General features: G+C 30.7%; 1 protein-coding gene across 1 annotated transcript; it reads left to right on the top strand.

The window, feature by feature from the left end:
- The first annotated feature begins 1,376 nt into the window (after nt 1-1,376).
- On the top strand, nt 1,377-2,345 carry LOC128174047 (uncharacterized). The gene has a single exon (XM_052839688.1). It carries the CDS (start codon nt 1,398-1,400, stop codon nt 2,343-2,345), a length of 948 nt encoding a protein of 315 aa, XP_052695648.1. The 5' UTR covers nt 1,377-1,397.
- The last annotated feature ends 9,737 nt before the right edge of the window (nt 2,346-12,082 follow it).

Here is a 12,082-nt window from a genome sequence, read left to right as displayed (position 1 = left end):
GCCCTCTGTCACGTATTCTTTACCCGCCTAAATATAGCTTAATTCATATATTTCAAGACAGTAAACATGTATTTTATATTAATGACCCTTAATACGTGATGTTTTATATTTATTTATTACTTAAACATGTCTGAATGTTTTAATAAAACTATAAAGATCACCATTTCCGCCTTTGTCAAATAAAAAATAGCCATTACCTGACAAATTTGGGAAATTGGGCATACAAAAAACAACTTTGATAAGACCCCTGGAACAAACCAGGAGGTAAAAGTGTTTTTTTATTTGACCAGTTGATGCCTTTTAGCAATAACTTTAATATGTAGAACAGAAAAAGAAATCCCTAGGGCAGAAGTTTTAAAAAAATTGCAAAATTGATACAATTCAAGCAAAATCCCATAGGGTCCTATGTTAAGAATTAACAAACTTTGAGATTGCCCCTTAAACAAACGGTGTTGTAAATGTCTTATTTTTATATCTTAAAAAAATAATTATATCAGTAGAAATTCATGTAAAAAAATTCATTCAAAAATCTAGGGCAGAACAAATTAGACCCGGCCTCGTTAAGTTGGATCTGATCCTGAACAACGATTGATAAGCTAGTTCTTCAACTTCTATCAATATCTCTCATTGGCACGGATGTTAGCGCGAGGGGGTAATTGGTGTGGGAAGAAGCCGGAGTACCCGGAGAGAACCCACGTGTCCAAGCGGACGACCGCCTTATCCTATCACATAAAACCACTGTCGATCACGGGGATCAAACTCAGGTCGCAGTGGTGAAAGGCGAGTGCATTGTCCACTACGCTACTTTGACACCTTAAGTTGGATGGTTCATCATTCCAGATTGTATGCGCTGACACTAATACGGTTGTCTTTTACAATGTCGAGGCAATCAGGAAATAAAATAGCGATAATATTTCCCTCCTCATAGCCACTTATTCTACAAATAGTAAATCTATTCAAGACATGTATTAACGTTTATTTGTTGTCGTTCACTTGTGCTTGTATGATTTGTATTTTATTGCAAAAGGAACATCATATTGCAAACATAAGGAAACTGAATATAAGTATTCATCGCTAAAACCCCACACGTTGATGGACCTCTTCGCGATCGGTAATAACATCTATTGAAAAAACATATCACAGTATTAATGAAAGTTTATTGCATATATACTAGTCACATCAAACACGGTTACCAAAATGTATTTCACGTTACAAGCGTGGATCAGATGAATTACATTATGAAAGGTTTAAGAGTAAACATCCAGAAAAACGGGTGGTCAAGTGGACTTTTGTATCTTTTGAGAAGTTAAAATTGTTGATTATTTGTTGAATACATATATTTAATTAATACTCTCCTTTAAACAGGTTGTTTGTTCGTTAGCTGGACTCTAGACATAATGGATACATCAAACACCAAATATAGAATACGCCAGTGCTCTGAGTGTTCAGATGGCTTGGAATATTTTTGTGAAACGTGTTCTCGTGATCTGTGTTTAGAATGCAGCAAGGAGCATTTTATGGAAATGGCAGCAAAAGGAAATACTAGTATCCACAATGTAATTAAATACCGCGAAAAATCAAAATATTTAAAAAAACATGATCTATGCTTGAGACATCCAAACAGTGTTTATGATAATTTTTGTGAATTTTGTAACATTCCAATCTGTTCTGACTGCACTGAACATAGAACACACAAAAAAACTGATGTTGGAACCGCGTATGAAACAAAGCGGCGTCAAAACAAGGCTATGATTCAAAAGTTTGCAGAAAAGGAAATATTTTGTTATATTCTCTTGTATCAAACTGAGTTAGATTTCAAAATGGTATCTGAAGATGTAGCAAACATTAACTCAGAGCTTCAAATACTATCCAAAAACCTAACGGGTTATATTGACAGCTTGCGTTTGAATTTTCCTGCTGAAATTAGATGCAAGAAACAGAAAATAAAAATGAAAAGATGTATAGCCAGTACACAAATATATGAACACGTATACGAACACTCATCAATTGTTCCAATCAAGTTTCTTTTATCCATAAAGAAAGCACATTCTTTCAAGATGAATAACAGGACATTTTTAAAACATCATTGCAAGGCAACTCTCAGGGAGTCAAGGAACATGGAATATCTTATTGAGATATTGCCAACGATAAATATTACAAGCCCAGAAAAACGCATACAAAGCACATCTGATATGGGCTTGACAGAAAAAATCAAAAGCGTAGAGTTAATACGGATGAGGAATTTGTACAAATCACCACAGTCAATATTGACATATGTGAAATGTGTCAAGATGTTATCTTCAAAATATCCAACGCTGTTACAGACAGTAGTGGAATTGGGTTAGTAGAAAATAAGAAGTTTTCAATTTTAAATAAGTTGTATTCACACAACATTGAAAAGGTGTACTATTTGGTAGCGCCGACTAGGAAGCATAGTTAACATAGGAAATATTAACTATAGATATCTTATAAATCTTTCATAAAATAACAAGTCATCGAAACTGCTAAAATATTGTTTAAGGCAATTATATTCAATTTTTGTATATGACCCTATCTATACGAAAAGTCTTTGAGCAAAGTGAATTCCTAAACTCTTTTTGAACTTGGAAAATTACGACACTATATTTTTAAAAATTTATTCTTTCTTGTTTTTGTTTGGTTAATTTAAGAGATGAGGTTATATAGAACGCCATTGCTGCCTTAGGGTATGGTACGTCATAATACATGGTGAGAATCATAAAATAAAGGGTCGTTTCTGTATGTTAAATGGTCACCAGCTCTTGTAATATGGTGAACAGTATATAGCGTACGGTGGGTAACACATATTTAAAAGTGTCTCTAATACAATAAACTGTTTACAACTATTTTTACATGGTTGCAAAAGCACGTTAAATGGTGGTAATAATGACATAAATGGTGCTTTGTTCATATCAAATGGTTAGGAAAACGAAGCAATTAGTCGGAACGCAAAACCGATTGGTCACCATTACATTAATATGGTGTTCTCGTATATCATTTGGTCAGTACAGTATGTTAAATGGTTGCCACTCCTTGTTATTGTGTGCAAGGTATAGTGTATGGTTGGATACACGCTCCAAATGATGCGTCCAATGCATTGGTAGGAGTGCAGAACATTTCATCCGGTTGACAAATGCATTAAATGGTGACAGTGGAAAATGAACTGGTGTAGTATTTTATTACACTGTAAAAAAGTGACAGTAATTGGTCGTTACATGAAACCATTTTATTATTGTTACATTGCAAAGAGTTAGAAATTGGTATAAACGCAGTTGTTTGACTTTGAAAGAAAATGTATAAATTATTGATTCAGTATTATTCCCGTTGCATCAAGGACACAGGCAATGTTTTCATTACAAGATCAACAGTATAAAGATTTATTCTGCATTTAAAAACATTTATATTATTTCTTTTTTAAATATTATCGACCAATTGATTATACATTTGATTTCCGCTATCAGCGGTAATCGTAGTGCCGAATTTGGCATGTCTTCATTTAAGGCAACGACACATCTGTCTCTCCAACAAAATTTAGGGTCAATTTTATAAATTAATTCGCATCAATATGCCAAATATTATTTGGTCCCTAAACATTATAGACGCGATTTTTCAGACTTCTTATTTGCTCCCTCACACCCATACTATCAACTCGATGTAAGTTCGATCTTTCCCTATCTGCACCTTTGTATGTGAACATCTTTAGTCTCGAAATATGACCATGGAAAACTTTCACAGCAAAATGAAAATTCAATGATTTAATTTTTTTACGTTGAGGTAAAGTTCGTTATCGGTAAATTCTGAGAATGTTAAGGTGTTGTATTCTGTGACACATTGTATAGAGTTATTAATCTTTCATTTATCAGATATATTATAAACTTAAGCCTTTGCCGAAGAAATTTAGTCAAAAGATATTTCAAAATTTTAAATGCAGGCGGTCCACTTAATTCGCTTACTTTAAATCAAATCAAACACATTCATGATTGGACAATAAAAAACAATATAAAGCGATGTACCGGTATTCTGCGATGGGAAACTGTCTGAGACATTGTTTATATTAAAATTTACAAGTATGTTTTCCATTTCAGATTTCGCATACTTCTCTGAAACAAAGTGAAATCAGCGGGGGCATTTTAATATTTCGTTTGTACAGAGTGCTTTTCATATTCAATCTATTCATTTACAGAGTATGATTCCTTCAATTTCTTATCATTACTCATAGTTCTGTAGAAAGTGACGAACTGAATCAGCACTCCCCGTTTATTGACTAGTTGAAACCTACAGTGACATAAGAATATTCAAAGTACTGAGAGTACTTGAAAGTTTGAATTTATAATTGTCCACGTTTTCCTCGAATATGTTCCAAATATTATGAGTTTGAATTAGTTTCAATCTAGTATGTTAAAATTCGGCTTTTTGCAATTGCCTGATACTCTGTCTAAATTTTACTAAATACCGACTGGGACTCTTCTTCTTAATTGTAGAAAATTGACACAACGGTATTTTATGTAAAATAAAACACCAAGGAAAAATTCTAAAAACCAAAACTAACCGGGAAAATCAAAACAACTTTATTTAGGTAGATAATTTAAATTATTAGATTTTTTAGATTTGTGATCACAGGGAAAATCCACAAGTTAGACGGATCTGTTATACAAGATTTATGAAAAACCCCGAAAACTCTCAAACTGCTGAATTACCGAACAAAGTTAACATTTGTATACCGATAACAAACCCAGGCACCTGACTTAAGAAATATTTTTTTTTACAATAAGATTATTCCAAGTACTATAACAATAAAAAAAAAGTGCATCACGGTAGCCATTTTGACTTTTTAGACCGACTTATCTGTCATGATTTTCTTGCAGCGATTCATATAAAATTAAGGGGTAAAAATAAATTGGTTTGCCACTTACTACTTTTTGAGAAAACTCGTGCATCATCTACACGAATTACGATACAACTGTTACTTCCATGAGAAATCATACTCCGAATTCAGTCAACTGCTTTTCAAATCGACAAAACTAGAAAATGGAGACCAAAAGTGAATGAATCACGTCATATTTTGGGGTAGACATTTCCTGATTGGCTGTTATATATGTTGTTAAAAATAAAGGAACAGAATGATAAAGACATTAATTGATAAATGTACAGAGATAAGTCAGTTAAGGACTGGTTAGAAAAAAATAAGGAAAATGTCCAGATCAGTTACTTAGTGCTAATGAAGGAGAGCTGGTTTCATGAAAAATATTCACATGGCGATAATATGTTTAACTGACAATTGATAAAGCAAAAATTATTGTATGATAATTGTAAATTGTTGATTTTAGGTATTAATTCAGAAATTTTTTATTTTAAAATTTCTAATATATATATGCAAAGCTAACGCTTTCAACAGTAAAATTAAAAAATGTTGTAGGACATTGTCATTTTAGGGATCTGTGTCCTTTCAATACACTCTCATCTATTAAGCGCACATTTTCATGCGTGTCTTGGAAAAAATGAACTTGATTTCGAAAGCGATTTAATTTCAATTTTTTCGAAGAGCTACAATAAAGGAGTTGTAAATCAGATTTTAAAACTAGGACAAAAACTTGAAGTTTTTATCTTCTTAAAATTGCGATAAGTACTACATGTATTTTTTTTTACATGTACTACCACATGGTTAATTGCAAATTTAAAACATAACAACCATGCATTATCTGATCTCTGAATTCATAGGTCTAATATTTGTGCGAGATATTGAAAGATCAGCTGAGTTTCTGATGAGAGACATTAAGATGTTGATGAAAAATTCTTTTAAATCATGAATATGTCTGGTTTTGTCCGTTACAAATTATAGAAAAAAGTGTAAAATGAACATGAACATTTAACTTGGTTCTTCAATCGATAAGATTGTATATATTATTTGATCTATTGGTCACCCCAATTGTATCATTTATATAGATTTTGTTTATAATGCATTGTTCAAAATCTAAATTCAGTTAAATAACCTAGCTAAGATTCAATGAACGAGAAGGCACATTTAGACTTGTTTTTATTTTCTATGTACAAAATTCTATTTTGTTACGCGTAGACTCAATTCATGTGTTCTACGCGTGCCTTCTGGTTCGAGACTTCGGCTGACAGTAAAATAATAGATGGGGTCACGTGACCCCGTCTAAAAACGGACTGTACGAAATAATCATAATGATGTCAGTCGCAAATATAGGAGACGATTTGGCTATTTAGCTAACGGACTGATGTACAATAAAAGTAATTTACCTACTTTTTACAATCAATTAATTTTGTGAAAAGAGAAATGTAAATATAGACAATGTGGGTGAAGTATTTTTTCTGCAGTGTCTCAATCTTCATGATAATTTACACTTATTCAACACTAAAGCTAATCCTATTGTTAGAAGCAAAATTTTAACTTATTTCTTTTGGATAATATATTTAAGATTGATCTCAACAGTCTATGTGATAACCAGTTAAACTGGTTTTAAAAAAAACTGTTCTTGCTGTTACTAATTTATAAATTAATTCCCTACGTGACCTGCAATTTATATCAATTTATTTATCAAAATAATCCACTTAATCAATAAATCAGTAATGGAATGCAAATATAAGCATTGAATGATTTATTTTTTGACGTCATCGTGTCAATAGAGAGGTTTAGCAGACCAACGGGTACGCGTACTTGTACGTTTAGGTTACAAGTTAGAACTACGTGTGTTTACAGATGAATAAAATTAGAGTCATTGCATGTTTTGGAAGAAGAGATACATGTATTAAAACACCAATAACATTTTAAATTTTAATGAAAATTTATGTTTGGTGATATCAGGATTCGCAATAAATATTCAGGTTTAAGGAAAATAAAAATATTTATAAAATAGATAGCCAAAAGGGAAACAGAAGCTACAATTTTGACCTTACGGGTACTTTGCAATTTACACGTATGTTCATTTGGGTACGTACGTGTAGAAATTTGTCATTACACAAACTGATGACGTAATGCACATATTTTCCTTTCTACACGTACACGTACGCGTACACGTTGGTTTGCTAAACTTCTCTAATAACTGCCGTCAGTTGAGTAGATAATTTATCAAAACGCGCTAATGCGCGTTATTCAATTTATCAAAAATAAATCATTCAATGCTATACCATTGTTTAAATAACAGAAGTTGATTAATAAATGTGTCGCATTCAAATTGTAAAGTTTACCATTAATTTTATTATCGACATCATACAATACAGAATATGCTCAAAGTAAAGTTCTTTTTGCACGATTAATAATAGAGTAACAACTAATTAGTTACTATCGGACACTGATTGTTATGGATTGTGTAGTCAGTATATTGAAAGTTCAACATTTTAATTTAAATGTTGAATGGTGTGAATTAACAAAAGCACAATAAGAACATAGATTTCATAAAATAACATTTATACCAAATGCTATGCCAAATACACTATTTGTAAAAGGAGAGTAATAATGGTTTCAGCTATTGACCAATTACTGTCTCTTTTTCACCATGTAATAAAATTAATACACCATCTAATTTTCCATTGTCGCCATTTAATGTTTTTTTTTCAACCAGATAAAATTTACTGCACTCTAACCAACCAATGATTTGGACGCATCATTTGGAGCGTGTATCCAACCATACATTATACCTTGCACACAATAACAAGGAGTGGCAACCATTTAACATACTGTACTGACCAACTGAGATACGAGAACACCAAATGAATGAAATAATGACCAAAACGTTTTACGCTCTGACTCCTTACTTCATTTTTCGCTCCATTAAATATAAATAAAGCGCCATTTATGTCATTATTACCAACATTTTTCATCATATAACAAAGGCTGGTGACCATTTAACATACAGAAACGACCCTTTATTTTATGATTCTCGCCATGTATTTTGACGTACCATACCTTGAGGCAGCTATGGCGTTCCATAAGTTTAATTTCTACTTGTGTTACTCGGTACTACAGAACTTGGGGAGGTATACGCTTTATAAACTGTTTATCAAGCGTAAACAAATCCGAGTTATGTTGTTCTAGATGTAGACATTTTTTAATTTTATTACTTTTAATTTAACTGTTAACATCTCAAGTCAGAAAAAGGTCCATTATTTAACAGAACAAATTTGTACAAAATTAAACGTGCATTATTAAGCTCGCACTGGAAGATAATCAGCAATCGATAGCATCAATTACGAACGTTTGGGGGGGGGGGCAGATTGTTTCTACTGAGTACAACTGTGAAAATGGAACGTTACTTGAATTAAAAAAGCAGACCAAATGAATTTATCGGGATATCTATCTAAATCCGCTTTGCCAATACCATACACTAAACAGATCATTATGATATTTTTAATATAATTTAAGGAGATCAGTCAATTTTTAAGCATGCAATTTTCGTTTTAAAAATGTAACTATTATTTCTTATGAAAGAATTTTATGATGGAACATTCAATTATCATTTTATTGTTTATTTCAAAAGAGGGTATGTCATTCCGATATTGAAATTCATTGATTACCTCCGTTATGGGGAATAATTATCAATAAACCCATATCACCTGTCATTTGAGGGTCCACACTTAATGTCTTAAATGGCCATTACTATTTTGTTTCATTGAAAAACAAATCTATATTATTATCATACTTTAAATTGATTTCACATAAAAAAAATTGTTACTAAATATGCATTACATTATAACTTTTAAATTTTGTAAAAGTGCTGTTTGATGTAAAAGTTTACATTTGATTAAATCAACTATCATAAAGTTTTATTATACTTTCATGGTTAATACTAAAATCTGATTGGTTTAGACGCAGTTGAAAATCCGTTCTATTACCCTCAGCGTTAGCAACACACTTAGCAATGGGTAACATAACGAATTGTTACATGCGCATAAATGATGCGCGTACGGCTCGCAGTAGAATTCAAGTCATTCATATAGAAAAGCATTTAAGTTTTCTTTAAAATTGACATTCAGGATAATAAAATAAATAGTGCATGTTTGGGAGGATAACAGTTAAAATCGACACCCCTCGAAAACCATTGTCAATGGTTTTCTCGGAGTGCCAATTTGAATTGTTACCCTCCCAAACAGGCACTATTTATATAATGTTAAAATCAGTGACAAATCTATGTTTAGAATCATATCGGTTTCTTTTTTCTTGCAAAAAAATGATATAATTTTTATGAAAAAAATTGCAATGTAGGGAACCAATTAGAAAGACTTTATTAATAATATCTTGTCTTCAAATTGTTAGAAAAACCACCTTTGCCTATTGGTGTTGGTCCTGTTGACCTCCAAGGGAAAAGAAAATTCACATTGTCAGGTAGTAAATATTTTAAAGATAGAAAAAAATGTTTTTTTCCTTCAACAAGTACAATTTTAAGTGGCTTATGTTAATACTTTGCTGTTTATTTTACTTTCATTAACAAACAAAGAAATACTCTCACATATGAAGGACGCAGCGGATGAGATGATTAAAAGGTAAATCAGAAGTTACATATATCACTGTCTTTTGTGTAAAAAATTAGAAAACAAAACTATCAGACTCATTTAAATTTTTTTTCGTTTCTTTTTTTTTTTTTAGAAAAATAATTATAGATCCCAAATACATCGATATTCCAAATATGTGTATCTACGTTGAGGAATCCTAGGAGGTTATTAAACGAAAAACCACAGTGACAGTATTAAATTTACTTTTGTTATTTAATATTTATCTAAGACAATAGACATTTCCGCTATTTTAACTATATCAATTGTAATGTTCTGGTTATACCAATATTACGATGTCCACGACAACAACGGGCTTTTTAATTTTGATTTTAGCTCTTTTATATGGCAACGCCTCATGAAGTAACAATAGGCTGTTTAGATAGTGTTTGATATTCACTTTATACTGTAGATTCCTTATTTTACGCGACTACTTAATTCCGCAATTCAATCGTTATGCATCAAATAGCGAAAGAAGAGTTTTAAGGAACTTTTATCAAATTCCTTAATAGTTTACATCTCTCCGAAAAATTAAAGCGAGATTTTAAAATCTGCGAGATGCGCTTCTAGCGATTTTACACGGATGTAATTCCTCGCGTTTAATTAGGAATCTACAGTATTTAAATTTTGTAGCAGTTAACGCCTTACGTTCTCTAAATATCTTGACTTAACAAAAATCTATAAATTTTACAAATTTAAAATGTGAATTAAACTTTAATTATTCTATGAAAATAAAATATAATAATGAACGATCAATTTTTTATAAAGCCTCGCGGTTTTTAAAGTTTAAACTATCACACATAATAATATATCGTATAACATGGGGCAATTTTGGTCAGTCTTAAAAAAATTATTACTCTGAATCACTGTAAATTTCTTATCATTATAAGATGGTTTTTTTGTTGTTTATTCTTAGTGTTTTGGAAAACTTTCGTTTGCTGCACATCAGTAAATTTCTTATACTGTTTTATTTTCAATGATTTGCATAAAATTACCTTGTTATATTGATATATGTACATTTATGTTTAACGTTTTGAGTTATAAACATATGTCTCCAGGACTACTTAAGATTATTTTTTTTATTAAAATATTACCATCCAGAATAATTAAAAAAATACGGACAAAGTGGAAATCAAATTTACAGGTTTATAGCCTAATTCTTGAGATAAAATAAGTTGGTACACTACGACAGCCATTTCAATAACTATAATTACATGTAAGAGGGCTCGCGGTTCATTTTTAGACTGTATTGATCTGCTTTATAGGAGTTCCGTTTTAAAATGTACTAAAAATAATGAAATTGATAATGTAATTAAAAACTTTTTTCTTTATAAATCATAGTTTATAGCTAAACAAATATGCAGATCCGATGGTTCATTGATGTTAAGTATCCAGCCTCCTTATAAAAAAAATGTAAGAAAAAGGAATTTTGTTTAATTTATTTTATGATATTTCATTTTTTGCAAATGCATTTATGTTACCCATAATAAATGAGTAAACAACAATGATCATCACCATGTATTTTTATTGGCATCAAAACATCATTATGATTTTATATTGTTGTGTGTCTTTAATGAATTTGTCATTAAATGTTGTTATGATTAGATTAACAGGGATACAGAATTGTTCATTATGAGTTTATTTCATTTTTTATAACTTCCACTAATTTCAACAATCGATTGATAAGCATGCTTCGCGAATTTATGCATAATTCATTGTTATCTGTTTTATAAAAAGAATATATAATCTTACAAAATAAATGTCTTTTCTATGAAATGTAGCGTTACGTAAACCTGAATTAAATAATGACGAGAATAAGAATATATTTATTAAGACATTATATTCACATTTTAACCGTCTAAATGCAACGCATAGTCGTATTAACAAATCACTTTCCTTATTTATTCAGAATGTGAGGGCATCATATTAATCCGAAAGGAAAGCAATGTTGTTTGTTATGAAGGCAATTCTTTTTGTTTATATTATGGCTTTTCCACATTTTTATATTCAATGTAACGACTCTACAAGAAAATTGCAATAAGAACACATTATTCCATCTACAGAAGAGGTGGGTTTTATTGAATTTATTTCATTTGTGGAGAGTAAGGTTTTGCATGTATTAGATTTTTTTATCACTTGTGTACGTTTTAATTCAAGAATGTAAAAATCAGAATCAATAAGAGTGGTCTGATTTGATGATATCTTATTGTAAATCATGCAAAACTTTTTAAAAAATTTTGACTCTACATTTATAAGTAAGCTACATGGTACAGTCGGTTCTCCTTTATAATTCAAAACTCTATAAAGATAAATTAGGAATTATTCAGCTTTTTTCAGTTTCTTTGTAGTTGTATAAACTGTGTTTTCCGAATACCATTTTATATGTTTTGAGATGAATAAATGAATTTGATCTTTAGAAAATATTGAAATATGTTTCAACATTATCAAATAAAATTATTGTTGAAATTAGAAATTGTGTTTAAAAAAAGAGATTTGTAATGTTTATGCTCCTTTATATCAGGTATGAAGCACTCTAGTCGAATATCGATTATCAAAA

The sequence above is a fragment of the Crassostrea angulata genome, chromosome 2, assembly GCF_025612915.1.
Source record: "Crassostrea angulata isolate pt1a10 chromosome 2, ASM2561291v2, whole genome shotgun sequence".
NCBI lineage: Eukaryota > Metazoa > Mollusca > Bivalvia > Ostreida > Ostreidae > Magallana > Magallana angulata.
The sequence above is the reverse complement of the archived record's forward strand: the minus strand, read 5'-3'. Positions and strand labels throughout refer to the sequence as shown.

Bases quoted from the DNA above. Each gene is read 5' to 3' on its own strand.
- LOC128174047 (XM_052839688.1), top strand. From the start codon at position 1,398: ATGGATACATCAAACACCAAATATAGAATACGCCAGTGCTCTGAGTGT.